This window comes from Thermobia domestica, chromosome 1 (genome assembly GCF_964235325.1).
Source record: "Thermobia domestica chromosome 1, izTheDome1.hap1.1, whole genome shotgun sequence".
In the NCBI taxonomy this organism is placed as follows: domain Eukaryota; kingdom Metazoa; phylum Arthropoda; class Insecta; order Zygentoma; family Lepismatidae; genus Thermobia; species Thermobia domestica.
The window spans coordinates 157528321-157550206 of NC_137454.1; the positions used below are offsets into that span (position 1 = coordinate 157528321).

General features: G+C 35.8%; 1 protein-coding gene across 2 annotated transcripts in view; it reads right to left on the reverse strand.

The window, feature by feature from the left end:
- Positions 1-21886, reverse strand: part of LOC145666691 (uncharacterized) — an 84812-nt gene that overhangs the window by 20263 nt on the left and 42663 nt on the right. For both annotated transcript variants that reach the window (XM_081734181.1, XM_081734190.1), the window contains 2 exons: positions 18452-18574; positions 2255-2342 (listed from right to left, as the gene is read on the reverse strand). In XM_081734181.1, the coding sequence (XP_081590307.1) occupies positions 2255-2342; positions 18452-18574 (211 nt within the window). The remainder of the gene's footprint in view (positions 1-2254; positions 2343-18451; positions 18575-21886) is intronic.

Here is a 21886-nt window from a genome sequence, read left to right on the forward strand (position 1 = left end):
ATTAGCAATAAGATACTGTTCCGTTTCTCTCTTAATAAAAATACCTGTAAAATCCTGTGTAATATCGAAATCTAAAAGAAAATAATATTCTGTCTGTAAACGTTTTAGGACCTCTAGTGAACGCTCTAGTAATTTTTCTATTGGCACATCTGCTAATTTCACCTTACATAGTATATTGACCGGATCCTTATATTTCTTAGTTATATTTCCCAAATATTTTTGCACAATTTGCTGTTCATCTCTAGCTCTTTTAGTACAAGAATATAGGAGGAGAGGTAATTTTGCTTTAACACCGTGCAAAGCTAAAGAAAACTCAGAGAAATTAGATCGTATAAGTGTTAAAAGAACTACAAGCTTCCTTCTTAATAAGAAATTTAGTGTTAACTCTTTGTCCCCTCGCACATAAATCCCATGAACTTACCTTAAAAAGAAGTAAATTATCACAAAATGGTGGTATAATGGGTTCTAAGGATCGAAGTATTGGGTTCTCCACTGGCATAAGTAATATCTCCAATGTTTGTAAGTAAATTGATGTTGTGAAAATTTTCTAGTAGTAGCCATTGATTAAACCTCTCTGCCGTTGTTTTCTCTTAACCTAATGACTCTCTAAGAGAATAAACAGTAGAAATTTCTGCGGCCATTTATCATATAAAAAGAAAAAAACAAGAAACTTAATCTGTCGCTATTATTGCTGGGACACTAGGAAAAAAACTTGGGAAATGTACACTATAATAAACAAATTTAAAACAGAGAGAGAACCTTAGTACATATAATACAAAATAGACAGTTGGAGAGTCTTATGCAGAGAAATTCATTTTTAAAAAAGTATGTTATTGCCCTTGTAAAACACGCTAACAATTGGAAGATCTTGTGCAATGTAACCTATTTAAAACTGCTGCTATTGTTCTTGTAAAACCTACTATTAATCGGGAAATTAACTGTATACTATGGACAGTTATTGTTATCGACGTATAGTGTAATACAGCCGAAATTCTCTTAAGACTGCACCAAAAACACAAGGGAAAAGTAGTATTAACTGTTGTTTAACATTGATATTTATTTTGTTTATTGAATTAGAAAGTTTCGTTTATGGTGGTTTTTTTTTTGTCATAATGGTTTAAACTGTATGCATTCTAAACTGAATTATTTACACTATACTTATCTACAGAAGAACATTATATTGTAATTCCTTTCTTTTGTTTTATGCGTCTTTTTAATATATTCCCAAGCCAATGGTGTATTGTATTATAAAGAGTTAAATATTTACATTTTTCTGTTTATTTTTTTGAAATCAATTTACTATTTGAGCTTCTCTACATTTCTCTATACAGTATCTTTTCCCAAGTTAATTTAAAAACATCTATGAATTATAACACGCAGTACGTTAGTTTTTTTAAATGTTTTATTTTTATATATATTTTAGCAAAGAGCCGTACTATTTTATCAACATATAAAAAGGGCAATAAAACAGAACAAAAATTATTAAATCTGGCTGCCGTCGAAATTGCTTGCGCGGAAATTATCTTCTTACCTATTTGAAAAGAAAGTCATAGTCTTTTATAATGGTTGAAAACAGTGGTCGTAACAGGCTACTCGTTGCGTAGTCTGTTCCAGGAACCGGAACAGGTACTGAAACTTGAGTTGGAACTAGAATCGGAACTGGAACAGAAACCGGAACAGTTTGCGCATGCGCAGTAAGTTAAAAGAGTGCGTCAATTGCCACTACTCTACTGATAGTTATCGGTACGTGTCAGCATTCTGTAAGACCAAAATTGCAACACGATCTTCTTTCTTTCCCTACCCCATCTCCACTCTGCAAGAAATAAAGGATAATAATGGAGTTGTAAGAATAACACTAGGGTTTCATTAGTTTCACCATAATGCTAGAATATTTTCATACATCATTTGTAGCTATTGGCATTTTGCGTACATGTTTGAGAAGAAAACTTTTGTCCAGACTGTGTATAATATGAATAGAAATTGGCTGAAATTTTAGTTTAACGTTGCATTGTTATGCTTGGTAGGCTAAAGAAGACGGATGATTAATAAAAGTTTCGTGCTCTTCCATACGGAATCCTAAGACGTACGCGCAATCCACTAAACTAGCGGAGATGGCATGGATCGATCGATAGGTACCAGTAAATAGAAAAATAGGTAGGTAGTTTAATGATAGCAGTATAAAAAGTGCATTTGTTTTAGGATTCTTACTTCTGATCGTTGCAGTTTTAAACGTTCTAAATTATGTTAAACTTACTTGTTTCTTCTTACCCATTGCCAACGCATAAAATACCAAGTTCAGTTCTTTGTTTTCATCTATAAATCCACCTTCAACAATCGAATCTCTAAAAACATAAAGTAAAGATATTTCAAATAAATAATATGATAAATACATATACAAAAGAAAGTTATAGAAATACAGTATATTACCCAAACTATACTAACAAGTTTGTTGCCAAGATATTGTTCAGGCTCTCTTTATTCCTCCATCATTTTTAAATGTTCATAAATATCGCCGAAACAATGAAAATTATTGAAAATTTAGCAATTGGAGGCGTCGAGTATTTATCAAACGCTATTGAATAAATTAATACATATTTCCAAGTTTTAGTTTACCGTGAGGATTGTGATAACAGTGTTTAACATATACAATGTTACAGAAATAATACTGCATAAGCTATATTTATTTTGTAAAACTGGATTCTAAAATGACATTGGAATTTAAAGGTTGCCTCTGGCCTTGGACTTAAAGTTTTTGTACTAAATTTTGAGTTTTCTACATATAATCACTTGATAACACTGCAACAATATACGTATTTTTCATAACTATTTTCATGTTATCGGCTACCTCTCTGCGCATTTTATCGCGTGATACGAAACATTTTAGGCTGATAAAGAGTTTCAGTTCGAATAAATTGTACGAAAACTTTGTAATTACTGTATAATGGTTAGTGGCGTTGGAATGTGTTTTCTTGTGCTCTCTTGTGGCTAAGTATTTAACATACGCGCATTTGGTGTGGAACACCCTGATTCCATGCTTGGTGTGAACTCATGTGGTTCGGATCCAAGATAAACTGTACGTTCAACTCTTATATAGCCTCGCAGCTGAAAATCGCACTAAACTCAAATCAAAAGCAATATGCTTCTATGTTAATTGCGTTGTGATAATTTCAGCTGACATTCGTGTGCTATAGAGAGGTAGAAGAAGTTTCGGTTTGCTTCAATATTCCGATGATCGATGAAATTTCAGAACTGACAAGACAGAGTTGGAGTTAGCGCAAGCAGATTTTGAACGAGGATTTGTAAATGGAATGGGATACTGTTAATCTTGTTCCTCGTCTGATCACACAGAATCAAAAGAACATCCGTTTGAATTTGAGGTAGGAATAGAAAAATAAGATTAAAAGTGACCTTTATATTTTGACCAAGGTCATTACAGGTGATGAAAATTGGTGTTAGGTGTATGTCACAAAACCAAGCAAGGGTCTAGACAGTGGAAGATCCCGACTTCTTCCGATTAAAAGAGCGAGAGAAGTGAGGTTGAATGATAAGATGATGATCATTGTCTTTTATGTTCATGGAATTGTGCACTGAAAATTTGTGCGCCCTGATCAGACTGTTAACCAGCACTTTCCTCTGGAAGGTTTAAGACGTTTGCAGGACGATGTGTAGAGGAAACGTCTAGAACTCTAGCGAGCAGGTGATTGGTTCCTTCACGATGATAACCACCAGCACACAAGACGTCTGTGAACCGCTTTCGAACTCATAGGGAGAGCTCTTACTCTAGCCTCCATATTTACCAGATCTAACTCATGCGATTTTCTTCTCTTCCCGATATTGAAAAAGGAAGCGTTTGGATGATGTGGAGGCTGTAAAGAAAGCTTTGCAGAAAGCAATGAATGAAGGAGATTGAAAGAATGTCGTAGAAAAACTTTTTTTCTTGGAACAGAAGACATTTGTTTTGGGTTCCTCTCATATTATAGCTGTTAGAGAATCAAGACAAAAAATGGACCATATATACTGTGTTACGTTTTCATTGAAACTCAGCGAGTGGGTTAAGGAAAAAGGACTTTATATTCCATCTGTGATATGCATGGTTTAGTGGGAGTCTAGAATCACATTACATATTATTATATTTCTGTGTGGTTTATTTTTATTGAGAAATGGATATGCATGAAAAGAAAATCAACTTTTGTACTAATATATTCTATGCGATAAAGCTTGTATCTGTCACAAAGAGCTTCCTATTTCTGAACCTCGAGAAAATAGAACACTACAGAAAATAACAGTCTTCTCTAAAACTGCGAAGAACACAAGCTATTAACTCCCCGCAACAAGTTTAAAGTCACTCAGAGAGAAATTTTGTCACCTGTATGGAAACGTTAATATATTTTCGGAAAATTTTAATAGAGAATGGGATAAAAACGAACTTCATTTCAGGGTGGATGCTAATTTTGCAAGGAAAAGGATTCGGCGTAAAAAGCGCTTTTTAATTAAAACTGCTGTGATGAAGACTCGTCTTTGCAAGAAGCAGTGTAACCACCAGCAAAAATATTTCGTACTAACCCATGCAGAAAAAAAAGTACTATATCTCGGGACAGTACTAAAATTTTATCTATTCGAATACTTTTTTAAACCTGGAATGTCCGACTTCCGTCTGTCTTCTTATGAAAATGTCCAGTAATTCAGGGAGTTTGTATCAGTTAATAATTCCGCATATGTTTCATAGAATTTTTCTCTTGTTAATATTCCAATAATATGTGTGTTTGCATACAGGTAAAACACATCTTCTTCAAGACTAGTTGCAAACCATAGACTTCTCGTGTCAGAGCCTGTCTTAGAAGGTTGGGGTCACAATTGGAAACAATTTTGGTTGTTAATAGTCAAGTTGCGATGTACTGCTTGTACTGTACTTGACACTGAAAATATATTACACTCTATCGCGGAGCTCTATTGGGAGTAGCTGATCCAATCGGCTTAAGGCCAGCCCTACCTCTAGTCATAATAGAAGGAGAGCTTAATGTGATCAGAGATCTAGAATTCCCTAAAATTAAGATAAAACTTTTTGGGTATCATGGTTATAACAGTGGAATTATGTTAGCATTCCGTTAGTATTCGTATAAATGTTAGTGCTCCCAGTAACAATATGAAATACTTTGAAATCGAAGATGATCATGACATACTCCTTAAGGCCTGTGTTGAGTTGAATAAGAGGCACAATTCTGAACAAATATTAGATAAGGTCAGTAGGTATTTCCATTATGTTATTGTATTGCATCATACGTACAGCTAGACAATAGAATTTGAAATGGAAAATTGAGCTGATCAAGCTCACTATTAAACCAACATGAAAATTGCTAGGATGTGCATCGTAATATACATTCCAGTTAACGACCTCTATCAATGTGCAAGAGTATTTCTTAAACGTTTTATGATATAGCATCAAAAGTGAAACTGTGTCTGGGGTTATAAGCGTTTGTATACATATATTTTTATTAAAATCTATTTTTAAGCACCTTCTCTTCGGCGATTTACATCAAGACGAAAAGTTTAGTGATGTACTACTTAAAGCTCATGGGAAATATAGGCTCTTCAAAATGTATGTAGTATAAGACAAAGGACACCACTCACTCAGTTCAATATTCTGTTACTTCAAAAGCAAGAGTTAGTCAATTAATTTCAGTATAATACTCGTGTTTAGCAAACCAAAAAAGATAAAGAAATTATATTCATTTCTTTGTTAACATCTAACTTTTGAAGAACTGGTGATCAGTGTAATCCTTTGCCAGTAATTCAAATTTAACGTTTTTACAAGAAATTGAGAGAAACTGCAAATACCCGGGCGTAAGAGTTATGGATGCAATACAAATACTCAGAAATTCTGATAATTACAGCATTCCTAACAATAAAAGCAATGGAAAGTCCCAAACAAATTTTCTTACTTTTACCGCATATCGTCGGTAAATCCACGTACAAGCGTATCTGCACGTTTTTAATTTTACAGTAAAGCGATTTGAAATTCTTCGTATACCTTACTACTCATTTCATTTTCAACACTGGTGCGAAGGCTTGTACCAAGAAAGCGTTGACCTTAGTGTTTCTGAAGATAGTATTAAAAGTATAACGTTATATAAAGAATTTCAAATCGCTTTCCTGTAAAATTAAAAAATTGCAGATACGCCTGTAAATGGATTTACCTACGATATAATAACAATATATCCAACACTACTTCTTTTCAGTAAAATGTTAAGTCATTGGTATAAGTAAATTCATTGGATTTCTTAGAATATGAGAATAGAGAAATATACAGTATCTGTAATAGAAAACCGGCAATTATTCAAATAGAGACTCCGAAAATTCCTATTAAATATATATTATTACATTATATCATATATATATTATATTATATTTGTTTACATTGGAAAGAAACTGATATTTGGCGATTCTGATATCTTTAGTTCGAATAATCGAAGTTATATTCTATCTTAAAAATAAGTATTTATTTGTTGTTACAAGTGCCGCTTTCATTTACGAATAGATGTGATGGTACTATCGCATCTTTTTCCCTAGACCTTGGAAAGAGCCAAGACATGCATAATGGTATATTTTTGTTCTTTTCTCATAGATGCACTGTAACAAACAATTTATATATACTGTATATGGTGGACCATTTATAAGATGGAAGTATCGAAGGAGAAACTTGTTTGACATCTTCGTAGTACCGTCAGATTAACAGTATTGCCAACCTAAAAACTTATATTTTTTCAAATAACATTACGTCAGATTATTAAATATTCAAAATACATGTTAGAATACAACTAACAATGCAGCATTGATAACTCAGCTGTGACACTGCAGTATCACAAATATCTTTTTCGGAACAAATTTTGAAAGCTTTTTCAACAGTACTACAGTAATAATGCAACTGAAACGGAGAGGGTAATGCACATCCAAAGTTCTTATTATCGAATATTATGATTATGACATGACGTATTTCAAATAAAGTTAGAAACGATTGAAAATTTGACTATATTCGAAACTTTTTATTAAGAAAAACTGCTTAAGAGGCCGCGGTGGCTCAGTGGTAGACCGTTCACCTCTGGTGCATGGGGTCCCGGGTTCAAACCCTGCTTCCGCCAAGTAAACTTTGTGGTGGACAAACACCGTGTGCGTGGGTTTTCTCGGGGTTCTCCCCTTTTCCTCCCACTTTCTTCATTCCACCATTTCATTCATTTCTCATAATCACCGTCTCCTTTAGCCTAACCGGCATAAGCGTGGGACGTAAAACTCAAAGATTTCATTTCATTTTCAAAACTGGTTAAATAAATATCACACCCAATTACGTACGTGGTTTACAAAAAAAAAAAATAAATAAAAAACGGGGTTCTACCGTTTACAGAAATTTGATGTCTCAGTTTGTTCTGGTGAAATTATAAACATTGGTAAAGTTTGAAATATTGCTGAGAATTATGTAATTTCGACAATTTGAACTTACAACTACCCACCCCCCAAAAAACTGTTGGTATTGTATAGCAACATGAAATTATGTATGTTACTGCTATTTATGTTAAAACTGAAAGCGAACAATTGGACAGTTTAATATCATATTTAAAACCAAATTACTTTAAATTCATTCAAATTATTAATTCAGCCTATACAAAACATTTAATCTTGAGTGTACATTCTCAGACGAACTTGTGTAAGCTTTCATATTCACTTTGTCATTGTAAATCAACCAACAAAGATAAGATTAATGCTTCTTCTTTCCACATAACATTCCTTTCTACTTCGCAAGAGTTTCTTAGTTGAATGAACGCTTAGCGCCACTCTCCCTTTTGAATAAAACTAGACACATACGTGTCGGGTGGGGAGGATTGCGTGCTACAATGAAATTTAGAGCTATGTCGGTGGTAGTTCAATATCAGAAGGGCCACCCTACCAAATTGGTGAATGAAGTAGCCAGACGAAGAGTGTTCTGGGAGGAGGCAGCAGTTCTCCAGTAGTCAAGTTGAAGGAAATCACAGTGATTGGTACGGCAACTTGAACATTAGTTCCAGGCATGGTCAGAGTGACTTTAATGGCTGGTATACTGCGGAGTAGAAGGCAACAGGAAACCACCACACTATTTTTCCCTAGTTTGCTGACTACAGAAAGAGAATAAATGTACAATGGTCTTTCGCAGGCCAAAATATTGTTCCGGAGATAAAATATTTCCCCCACACGGATCTCCGGGAGGAGGATGGCTTGGGAAGGACTATTGGACAAGAAGATAGCAATGTGGTGAAGATAGATAGCGAAAGAAATACATGCAAGAGCAGAAGGTTTAAGATAGGGAAATGGAACGTACGTACCGTGTTACAGGGAAGGAAATTAGAAAATCTTAAATGAAAAATGAAACAAAATAATCTAGATTTGGTAGGAGTTCGTGAAGTTAAATGGGAAGGTAATGGATGCTTGAACAGTGAAGGATATAGAATGTTATGACCGCAGGTAATGAAAAGGGCGGTCATAATAGTGTAGGAATAATACTTGGTAAGGGCTTAAAAGACAAGGTAATGAAGTGGAAAATGTTGATGATCTGAGTTATAATGTTAAGACTTAAAGGAAAAATGGATCTAGTAGTGATACAGACATACGCACCGACGAGTTCGCAAACAATCGAAGAAGTAGAGGAAAATTATGAGAAAATAGAATAAATTATAAACAGAGAGAAGAGGGGCACATGTATAATTATAATGGGAGATTTCAAAGCAGTTGTGGAAGAAAAACAGGAAGGTAGTGTCGTAGACAAATATGGTTTAGGCTAAAGAAATGAAAGGGGAGAGGGAGTGGTCAATTTCTCTACACAGAAGTCACTAATAATTGGGAACACATGGTTCAAGCAGCATAAGAGAAGATATACATGGGAATCTTCAATAGATGGTGGAAGATGTCAGATAGTCTATGTTATGATTCAGGACAGACATCGCAATAGCTTGAAGAACGCGAAGGCCCTTCCCGGGGCTGACATTTTATCTGATCATAACCTTGTGCTGGTCGAAGTGGATATTTAACTTTAAAATGTAGGCACAAGAAGAGTAGGCAACAAATTGTTGAATACTTAAAAGTTGAAAAACGAAAAGGTAAGAAATCTTTTCGTTGAAAAATTCGAAGAAAAATACTCGAATGAGGAAATGATAGGTGCGGATAGTAGCAGACGGTGAAAGTATATTAAACTTTGCATTTGTCAGGCTGCAGAAGAAGTAGTAGGTAGTAGGTAGAAACAGACAGAGCAAAGGAAGAGTTCTACAAGAGAAAATATGAGGACATAAAAGAATTAGAAAGAGTTGGAAAATATGAGGAAATGTACAAGGAAATGAAATCTATAGAACTTCAAAGAAAACAAGAGGGTATTATAATGGCAATAGAAAGTAAGAATGGGAAGGTAGTCAGCGAGAGAAGTGAAGTCTTAGGAAGATGGAAAGAACATGTTGGGGCCTTATATGAGAGTAGGGATAGACCATGTGACCTAGCTGTTGAACTAGGCGAGGATGTTAAAGGGTTTAGTATTCTTCAGGATTAGTTTGGAAAAGCTGTATGCGAGATTGGGAATGGAAAGGCAAACGGGATAGATAATAATCAGTTGAATACATTAAGAATAAGGGAGACAAGAGCAAGAAAGAATTGTTCAGACTGTGCAACGAAATATATAAAACAGAGGACTGGTCAAAATACTTCCTGAAGATAATCAAGATACCGATGGCTAAGAAATGGAACTAAAAGAGATGTGAGGATTATAGGACTATAAGTCTCATATCTGATGCAGCAAAAATTTTGCTTCGAATTCTGAACAGAAGGTGGTATAAAAGAACAAATTAAGTTGAAGAGGAATAGTTCGGGTTCAGGAAAGGTAAAGGCACAAAAGGTGCAATTGGATTATAAAGGGTGATCGATAAAATGCTTATAGAAAAGGAGAAAGAGGTATATGTGATATTTATTGATCTGGAAAAGACTTTTGATCGCGTAAATTGGAAATTGTTGTTGGAAGTTCTAAAGAAAATTGGATTGGATACCAACAAGTAATGGTTAGAATGGGAGAGAACATAACAGAGGAGAGTGCAATTGAAAGGGAAGTTCGACAGGGATGCTGCCTCTCTCCAACAATATTTAATATCTATGTAGAAGGGATAGTAAAAAGGAACCTACAAAATGAAGACGCATTTCGGTAGGAGATAGAATGATTAGGTGCATACAGTTTGCAGATGATATGGTGCTTGTTGCAGAATCTGAAGAGAAAATCAATATGTAAAACAAATTGAGGGAGGACTGTGAAGAATATGGGATAAAAAGAAATGTTAGAAAGACAAAAGCATGGTGATTGGAACGAAGCGGTCGGTGTCAAATATAGAAGTATAAAGAAAGAAAATAGAACAGGTGACTAGTTTTCGATACGTGGGTAGTAGGGATGGCCAGACGGATCCGGATCCTATAAGATCCGGATCCGAAGTTTCGGATCTTGGATCCGGATCCGGAATTTTGGATCTTGGATCCGGATCCGGAATTTCGGATCTTGGATCCGGATCCGGAATTTCGGATCTTGGATCCGGATCCGAAGTTTTGGATTTTGGATCCGGAATTTCGAAGTTCAGATTCGGACTCCTGTTTTGAATATTTTAGGCCTTAGATTGAGATCCAGAACTAAAATATCCATATGTATAAAATTTACTAAGTGAATTTTATCTAACTCAGTGGGAAGAAAATGCAATTTAAATGACAAAAGATTACATGAAAATCTTATTTTCACATTTTTCGGGGTTAGACCACTGTTGCGCACACCCCATCCATCATTTAGTCTTTAGTATATCTTTAAGCGTACTACAAGTATGCCACTTTCATCTCAAGTCAGTAGTTGTATAGATCTGCCTTTTGTTATACTATATTAATCAAGTTAGGATTAAAATTCCATTGTTTGTGAGACCTATGATAATATTTTCAGAATGAGTTAAAACGTTGAAAAACTGCATAGTAATGTTGCATATTTTCTTTGTGCCACATTGGAAATTAATGTAGTCTATCTGATACAGTCGGCTTTTATGATTAATCCAATGATCTGAACTCCTGCAGCATTACGCTAAAATCATGGATGTCTTTGAATTTTCGTCATTATTTCTATTTTTTTATTACGAGCAAAGTATATATCATAAGCGGTATTTTACATAATACATATAGACGCAGATCAGTCAGTTGATTGCTTAAAGTTTATAGCAAAGCTATTACATTTCTAAGACACTGGCGGCCTTAGAACAAAATCCATGGCTTTCCTATAAAATCTTAAATATCTCTATATGAAAAGGGCAAAGTCCTGAGTGAGTGAGTGACAGATCATCGTACAGGCCAAATCGCTTAAGCTACAAATTTGAAATTTGGATAGTTTATAGGCTTTGTGACGTAGGGTACCACTAAGGAAGAACTTTGGGAAATTCGACGAGGAAGGGGGGAAATGGGGTGGAAAATATTGATGATTCTTGACGTTAGATACTTCAAATTTGGTATTTGGGTTTCTCATTGAAAATAATTTGATACTTGTTTAAGTGTTTTTTGATATTTAAATTAGTAGGGGCAGAGAAGATGTAGAAAGTAAAAGAAGGGGTAGTAATTGCAATTATTGCAATTAGTATAATAATATGCCTATATCTCGGAAACTTAAAGGGTTAGAAACATGGAATTTGATATTTGGACTTTTCACTTAAAATAATTAGATACGTATTTCAGCGTTTTTTTGATATGTGGTCCAGAAGAGAAGAAAAAGGGCGAGAAGAAAATTAAGTGGGGATTACAATTATTTTATTAATATGTTCAATCCTTTGAGGTTAGAGACTAGAAATTTGGTATTTATATTTCTCATTGGAAATAATTTGACATGTGTTTCAGTGTTTTTTGACGTTTTAGTAAAAAGGAAAAGAAAAGAGATGGAAAAGAAAGAGGGTGGGGATTGTAATTATTATAATAACATGTCGATATCTGGGAACCTCTGAAGGTTAGGAGCATAGAATTTGGTATTTGGACTTTTCATTTGAAATAATTAGGTATGTACTTCAGCTTTTTCTTATGTGTCTTAGAAGGGAAGAAAATTGGCGGGGAGAAAAGACTTTTATATCTCGGAATCCTGGAATGTTAGAGAAATGAAACTTGTTATTTGAACAAAAATTCGTTATGAAATGAAATCCTTGAGTTTTACGTCCCACGATTACCCCGGTTAGGCTAAAGGAGACGGTGATTATAAGAAATAAGTGAAATGGTAGAATGAAGAAAGTGGGAGGAAACGGGAAAACCCCGAGAAAACCCACGAGCACGGTGTTTGTCCACCACAAAGTCCACACGGCGCGAGCTGGGATCGAACCAGGGACCCCAAGAACCCGAGGTGAACGCTCTACCACTGAGCCACCGCGCCGTTTCGAAAGTAAGTTCTGTTTGAAAGGAGAGGATGTCAGAATCTCTGATTGACTTCGAGAAGATCAAGATCTACTGGTTGAGTGCTTGGTAGCAGTTGGAGGAGGACTGACAACCACCAAAGGAATGCATGGTGTAAATGGTCCACATGGGCCCCTGCTTACCTCCCTTACTCCTAAGATCTAGTTTACTGGTTGAAAGTTTGGTAACCGATGAACGAGCAGCCAGCAGAGAAGTGTTTGATGTGGATAATCCGCATGAGCTCCTACTTGCTTCTAGTGAGAATCCAGTGTTACTGGTTGAAGGTTTGTTAACAGATAAATGACAATGAGCAACCGGCAGAAGAGTGTTTGAATTGGACAGTCAACATGAGCTCTTACTTGCTTCTAGTGAGAATCTAGCGTTACTGTTTAAAGGTTTGGTAACAGATGGAGGAGGACGAGCAACTGGCAAAGGAGTATTTGATCTGGATGTACCGCATGGGTCCCTTTTTACTTCCAGTGAATCATCCGATGAACGATTTTGGGCTCTATTCAGGTCTGATGCTTGATTTTTTGCTTCAGGAATGCTTTCGTCTTCAGACCTGGCTTCTACATTTAAGTCTATCACATCCACAATAGAAGAAAGAAAATCTTCTTCAGTGAGCACATCTGGATTCAGTAGGACAACTTCAGATTCTTGAAGGCTGGATACCAATGGTTGCAGCTTTGTAGTCATCATCATCATAGGTATACTGCCTTTATTGGCAGATCTTTCTGTTTTTATATCATCCATTAATTGTAGTCTCCTTCGTCCCTTCCCTCTCTTTCCCGCCACCGTATCCTCTAGGACGTCCCTCATGATACAATATATTCTTAGGCAATGTCCCAACCAGTTTCTCTTCCTCTTCCTAATAATATCTAAAAGTGTTCTTTTCTCACCCACCATTTCTAACACTCTCTCATTCCTTTTACGCTCGACCCAACTAATTCTTTCCATTCTTCTCCACACCCGCATTTCGAAGGCTTCCAGTCGATTTTCATCACCTCTACGTAATGTCCACGTTTCCGCCCCATACAGTACAACACTCCACACGAAGCATTTTATGAGTCTTTTTTGTAGTAAGCCTCAGTAAACAAACTCGTGGGATGTTGGGATGGATGGTTCCTCATCCATTTATCACACACAGTTGAATATCAGGATTTCATCGGGTCAAAAAAAGGAGCGATCTAATAGTTTCAAATTATGACTGGGATTTGGTGGTAAACTCAACATCACTATCCTATTTTGCCTGCAGAAATCAATCGCTTCGATTGAAATGTGAGAGCTCTGATTGTCAACAAGTAAAAATACCTTTTTCGTAACCGAATTTGATCGCACATGTTGGTGTAAATAATATAACCATTCTACGAAAAGTTGTGAGTTGATGAACCAGAATTAGATATTCCCACAGAACCTGGCGGCGAGCCATCGAATAATTCTTGTTTCATTTGTTTTGTGGGAAATATCTGGGGAATAAAGGAACCAGATGCACTCACCATGAAACAGCTGTTATGTTAACTCCAAAATCACTAGATACAGTTTTATTCACAACTGATTTTTAGTCGACTTTTGGAACTTTATGAGGAGCCGTGTTTATTCCAGTTTCGTACATGTTGTAGATATCCCGTGGAGAAAAGACGTTTTGTCTTACAAGATCTTTTAGACAATTAAAAAACATTCAACTTGTGGCTTGCTAAAACCACGAACTCTTCCCAGACCAGTCTTTGAAGGCTGTTGCAAAGCAATTGTTAAATGTCTACGACGGAAAGACTCTGTCCAATCTCTTTCTGCCATTCGATTCACACGACTAAAGGATATGGGGCACTTAGTTACGTTCAGCAAAATTGTATGCCATTCTTCTTAGATCTTTTAAAGTTAATTCATAGAAGAATTGATCCAGTAATGTGATATATTACACTAATTCGTTCTCCATTTCTTCGGTAAATAGGCCTACTGGCTTTATTGTACCTAAAGACGTTGCAGATTCTCATTCAAAAAAAGAAAAGAAAAATCCTTAATTCTCCTTATATCAGTAATAGGAATGCACAGGATACAAAAAAATCAGATAATATTTAGACCCTTTATAAAAATATATTTCCAGCTTATTCCATCAGTTACAGAATGCTTGTCACTTACAAGGGTAACTTGAAAACTTCCCGACCTATCCTTGATGAAGCTACATATTGTCAAATGTTAGGTTAGGTTAGCTCCATAGATCCCTTACCAATCATTGGACTGATACCGCCTTATGCAGAGTCGTTTTAACGTATGATTACTAAAGGACTGACCACTACAGGAAACATACGGTAGTCGAACTTTTTAGTATGGCACTAATCACGCGTCAGAACGACTCTGCATAAGGCCCATTGAAATTTATTACTGAAGACTACTGATATTTAAGATAAAAGAGGACAAAGCGTAGTATTTCTGAAACCTGAATAAAATAAGCAAGCGTAACGTTATTCAATAGCTGCAGATATCACTATCTCGCACGTTTATCTGTTTCGAAAACTCAAACACCATCTTAGATACTGTTATGTAAGGAATGGAATTTAGAATAAAAATTTATCCCTCGTACATAAGAAAATATCAGGATTCTTCAGAATTCTTAACGTTAGAGGCTACATATGGGAACCAGTATTCGTAAAGTTTGCCGTCACTCTCTATTACAACGGAATCTACATTCTTTTTTGATTGTTAGTTCTAAATCAAATTGGATTCTTTTTCATAGAACAGAAGGGGCAAGAGTACGCACGCGTACCCTTGCCCCGTAGGTATCTGCGTACCCTTGCCTCCTCACTACACAATTGACTTTCCCGTGATGTTGTACAGCCAACTGTTGGAAGAAAGTCAATTTACTCCATCCTGTCAAACAATGGATATGTTAGAAACTAACGCTTTATAGTACTTTGAAATCGTTATAAAATTGTGTAAGTTATTCATTAACTACTTATGTTCCAATATTATATCAAACTATTAGAAAAACATAAATAATTACCTAGATAGTTTGTAGTTTACCGCAGCACACTCAAATTTGTTTAGGTTCTAGACGCCATTAACATCAAACTCCACGTGACGCATTATTGCCATACGCGAATATATTCACCTGATTTTAGGGAATCGTATCCTTACCCCCCACGTACTCTTGCCCCCCTCTACTCTACAACCTATGCAGAGTTAATAGTAGTGGATTACTAATTACAAAGATACGTGTTACTGCTCGAGGCTCCATATGGTATTTTGTATACATTAATACATTGATTTTGATACCTTAATTGCCATTTGGATTACTAATTACACAGATAAGGTGTTACTGCTCGAGGCTCCATATGGTATTTTGTATACATTAATACATTGATTTTGATACCTTAATTGCCATTTAGAACTTTATTTCTACTACAATTCTTAATTCTATCTGGAGTGGTACGGTCACAGAGAAACGTATTTTTAAAGAAAGAAAAAAAAGTTTATCAAGAGCAAGAAAAGGAAGTTGCTAATTAATTTGATTTGATCTATATTTTATGGGCTGTTCTATTAGCAATGGCCTAGCCCATCACGACTAGGAAGTGGCCTCATTCAGTGACCACAATAACTCAGAAAGAATTAGGAAACTAAGCAGCCTGAGCCTAATGAAGAAGCTTGTGCTTGAGACTGTTTCATCCCAGCATTTGACTAGTGTTACAGAAAACAAAGGACAAATTTTTCCACTAGAATCGAATCTGACAATGAGATTGCTCTCACCAAAGTCGACAGTTTTACTCAATCAAATTTGGAGTAATTGTGACATATTAAGGCACGAAAACCAAATATCAACAGATTGAAGAGAACTCAAGGCTGTCACACGAACACATACCAAAAGTGTCTTAAAATCTTATTTTAAGCATAGGAATGAAAATCACTTTGTCAATAATTTCGAAAATTTTGCTTATTCGGAACACCCTAATTTTCTGACACACAGTTTCGGATCCGGATCCAAGATCCGGATTTTCGGATATCCGGATACCGGATATCCGGACCCAAGTGGATCCGGATATCCGGATCCAAAAATATCCGGATCTGGCCATCCCTAGTGGGTAGTATTATTAGTGGTGTGAATGTGAAATAAAAGCAAGGATAGAAATGGCGAAAGAAGCCTTTACGAGGAGGAAAACACTACTTTGTGGGACCTTGAACAAAGAGTTAAGAAAAAGACTTATAAAATGCTTCATATGGAATTTTGTTTTATATGGATCAGAAACATGGACATTACGCAAAAGTTACGAAATGACTGGAAGCTTTCGAAATGTGAATTGCGAAAAGAATGGGGAGAATTAGCTGGGCCAAGGTTCTTAGAATGACCCTTCCCGAATGAGAGGGGTCTTAGAAGTGGTGGGGGAGAAAAGAACGATTTTAGATATTATTAAAAACTAGTTGGACCATTGGCTTCAAAGGAACTGTATCATAAGGGAAGTGCTTGAAGTTATGGTGGCAGGAAAGAGAGAGAGAGGAGGCGAAGGAAACTACAATTAATGGACGATTTCAAAACAGAATAGTCATAGGCGAAAACAAAGAGGTTAGCGGAAGAGTGTAGAGCATGGAAGCTTCTTAATTGCGGTAAGTGATCTGCTGATACTGGCAGAATACCCAGGATGTTGATGATAGGAGACACATTTCAACGGGGTAGTTGTGATTAGTTTATTAGAACAGAAGAACATTAGACGAGAACAGCAACCAAATTGGAAAGAAGTTCGCTCCAAACACTTGGCCTATAGGTTCAACGCAACACAAGTAATCTATAACAAGTGTCCAAACTATCATCTAGCCCTTACTCGTCATCGATTCTCATTCCGTGCCCATAATGGGATTTGACTAACTATGTTAGGCAAGGGTTCACTTGCACCAAAAATTATGAAATACGGTGCAGCGGTCTAGGGGAAATTAGCCGTCAAACTTTCTTACATTTCATTTTTATTTATATAGAAAATTCTCCCCTTCGGTCCCGTAAAACGGAAAATTTTAAGAACATTCGTATATTTGTTTCCTTTATTTTTAATAAAGTATTTTATATACCGAGTTTCATCTTCCTATCTTGACGAGCTCGTGAGAAACTGGAAAATTATGACTTCCAATTCCCCCTTCGGATATGCATTTTAATACAAGTAATATGATAAAAACCCAGATCGAGATAGTTGATAGCTATATCGAAAAATTCACTTCAAACGGTTCACTGTTTAAGCATGATTCGGTCACACACAAGATAACTTTCTCTTTTATATAATAAACTAGTTGAAATGTCTGTTCATCGCAAGGGAAGAATAAGTTTATGGGAAAATATTTGAACCCCTTAACTGCTTAACATCTCATCTCAGTGAAAGTATAATAATAAAAATTAATAATGTCACAATTTCTAACTCCCCCTATCATCACCCCACATGGCGATGGGGACTGAATTTGAACTTAGATGACATCGGATTGTCACTATTCATCTCAATGATACCGAAAACTGTCACTAATATAAGTTATTTTCCATTTTTATATGTCTCTACCTTTTTACCCAAACTGCACTTTCCCATTCGGACGTTGGATAAATTTGAACTTCAAACGACATGTGGAGATTACCACTATTCAACTTAGGAATCCCCAAAACTACTGATTGGGCACTAATTTCGGTGCTTGTCGATTATTTTCACTTCTTCCCTCACCCCTCATTCTAATACGGAGAGAATGTGGACTTAAATGACATCTGTGGGGTAACTATTCATCTCAGCGACCCCGAAAACTATGGATTGAATACTAATATCTTTCGTTTTCGATTATTTTTACATGTCACCCCTTTCTGCCCGTACCTTCACCTCTTCTCACTCTTATACTAGTAATGTTATAGAAACTTAAGATAAATCCACCTGTATTGTTGTTGTTGTTATTATTATTATTATTATTATTATTATTATTATTATTATTATTATTATTATTATTAGTAGTAGTAGTAGTAGTAGTAGTAGTAGTAGTAGTAGTAGTCACATACCTTATTTGGTAAGAATTTCCAGTAATACAATTAAAGGTGCCAACGGTCATATTCTTTACATAACGACAACATGGTATACGAACTCGATTAAAGGAACAATTGATATACATCGTTTCACATGGTCTAAGGAATAGACAGAAGAAAGTTTCAATTCGATAGTTGTGTCGTAACAACAATTTTATAATATTATTATCGTTTAACGTGATTTAAAAATGTCCAAACACTAAACATATACTAATCAATACATACAAAAAGTTACATACAGTATGTCAGTACAGAAACTCGTATAAACAGTATATAAAATTGATGTAGTATGTCAGTACCGTCAAATGGGGTGAATAGAAACATGGGGGTGAATAGAAACAAAACTCCCAGATTAGTTTTGGATTTATCTGGACGATAAATTAATCAAGAAAACTGAAATTTCTTAACATAGTCTTATACGGCTAAAGTGTTCAGGGCAGAGACAAAATGTTTTACTGAGTTGGGAACACTGACCTAGACGAAAGTAGCATAAATGTGTTACTGAAATCTTACACGGTATTTTAGCGCTCCTCAAACTTTCTTGGTAAGTATGACATTTTCATATTTGTTGCATTTGAACATATGCCTATTTTGTAGTTTGTTGTTTCATTTACTGACGTTCATAGTAAAAGTTCTCCTTTTGTAAATTATTTCTAATCAAAATTTAACTTTACTGGGTTATTGTTATGATTTTTAATTAGTGGGGTGAATAGAAACACTTCTTGAGGAGTGGAAAATTCTTGAGAAGCGGAAAAAAGGACCTGAGGATATTGTTACGAAACTGTTGGGTTTTATTAGGAGTTCGTCAACACGCTTTAAGTATATGATTAGTTTCGGGCTACTTCGTGGCTAGGCGGTTAGCGTACGCGCATTTGGCGTAGGAGACCCGGGTTCGATTCCCGGCGGAAGCTCATGTGGTTCTGATTCCACGTTCATCAGTAGGTCCACGTCTCATATAGCCTCGCTGCTGAACGAGACGATAACCTCAAAATCAACTCAACTCATGATAAGTTTCCCTGATGATTTCAGTGGTTTAAATCTTATTCAAATATCATCAGAACTGTATGGTCGTTTGTACCTATATTGTGCATTGTATTGTTTTATAAGTTTGTAACTTATATAATACTGGTCTTATTGAACTTATATCTTGCAGGTATTAAATAAATAGTTCGTTTCAACAAATACGCTGTTTCTTTTAACCTTTCCAATAGTATAAAAGAAACAACAATGGAAATAAAGTCATTGTTTCTATTCACCCCTACCCATGGGATGAATAGAAACATTAAGAAAAATCAAGGTGAAGAAAAGTGGATTTGATAAATTAATGTTACGTTTACTGAACTTCATTAGCATATTAAGACCTTTTGTTTGGAATAATCTGATACCGAAATCTTTAACATCACCAGACTTATATACTCATATAGCCAAAAATGTGTTTCTATTCACCCCATTTGACGGTATAGAAAACTGGTGCTGTACAAGTGAAACTGATAATGAAGTTACCCCCACCAACCTCCTTATTTCGACGCTTGCAAGAGAACTATACACAGTGTGATGAATGAGATAAAACCTACTATTATCATTAACTCCTGAATTTCAATTTCTGTTGAAATAAAATATTGTCGAAAGATGAGTTATATCTTATATCAGAGGATCGAAGTGAACAGAACTACTTGCTTGACGATAAACGTAGATTTCGAGTAGTCTTCTTTGCCATTTCCCTGTCTTTCTTTTCACCATCCCCTCTAGCACGTCCCTTATGATAGGGTTCCTTTTTAACCAATGTCCCAACCAGTTTCTCTTCCTTTTTATAATAATGTCTAAAATTGTTCTGTTCTCCCTCACTATTTCTAAGACTCTCTCATTCGCTTTCAGCTCGACCCAGCTTATTTTCTCCATTTTTCTCCATACCTACATTTCAGAAGCTTCCAGTCGTTTTCATCATTTTTGCGTACATGTTTCTCATCCATACTGAACAATACTCTACACGAACCATTTTACGAGTAGTTCTGTCAACTCTTTATTCAAGGTACCACCACAAAGTAGTATTTTCTTCGTCGTTAAGGCTTCTTTCACTATTTCTGTCATTGTTTTTATTTCACGTCCACACTTCATAAAACCACTAATAATACTACCCACGTATCGAAAACTATTCTGATTTTCACGACGCTTTTCACCCCTTGTAAACAATGCAGACTGCAGTGCACAAATGTTGCCAACTAATTAAACAAAAAATGTTATATGCAATTTTGTGCTAAGAAATGAACAAACTGAATGGGGAAGAACAATGAGATTAAAAATGAAATGGCATGGGCTTGTGATAGGAGAATTAGGAACCATTTTCTCTCGTTTGCAGTGGCGTACGCACTGCTCTCCTGAATCTTACAACTACTATGTAAACGCAGACACGCATCAGAAGAAAGAAGGGCAGAACGTTAAATTTCTTCTAGCAGTGTAAATTACAACTAAAACTTACTATCCCCACTCCTAACGTTTCCTCTAGCTGAGAATCTACTTAAAATGTTAGGATTCAGATCCACTATTACATGATGACTTAATATTCCTACTAGCAGATCAGTGGTGGCGATACTGGCTTCGGGGCCTCCCCGCAAAAACTGAACAAAAGGCCATGTGTTACTCGAACTTAATTTACAATTTCCATATGTATTACTATTGTGCCATTTTACATTGCTAACAGTATTACCACTATGATTACAACTATTACGAATAATAATAATAATAATAATAATAATAATACAGTATAACCAGGGTTAACCGAAGTAAAGTAGGGGCCTTATTTCGGATATATTTGTTTGTTTGTTTGTTTGTTAAGTCATGGACATCTATTACCGGGCCTGTACTAGGGCTACAGTATTTTTCATTTATCTGAAATGTTTTGAAGATCAAATAACTTGAAAACTGTTTGTAGGCTACACTTTCGTTCTTTATTAAATTTAAGGAGCTCCATAATCTAGTGGTTAGAGCGTTGAATTCATATCCACGTAATCCTGGGTTCAATCCTCCGTTGGAGTACTAAAAACTTTTGGCATCTGCCAGTTTCGTGAGAAAAACTGGGGAGTGATACGCCTGTTGGGAGAGGTTGACGCAATGGGCTGATAACCTGTTCGTTACTCAGGTGGTCGAGGTCCATCAGTCGTTAACAGATGGCATTGACGCTGGCTCAGGACTTAAGGTCTGTTACGCCAGTGGTTCAGGCTTTAGTTTTTGTAAGTTAAATGAACATTTTTAGGACTACAGTACATCTATATGTAGTTAATACTGTAATAGTTTATCTTTCTAGCACATGGATTAGGCATAGCCTAGCGCGCCACCGTCCTCTAGATTATTCCCGTGTAGTGCAATACATGTTCTTTTGGATCGGGGAACAAAAATAAGAAGGTAGTCAAGGTC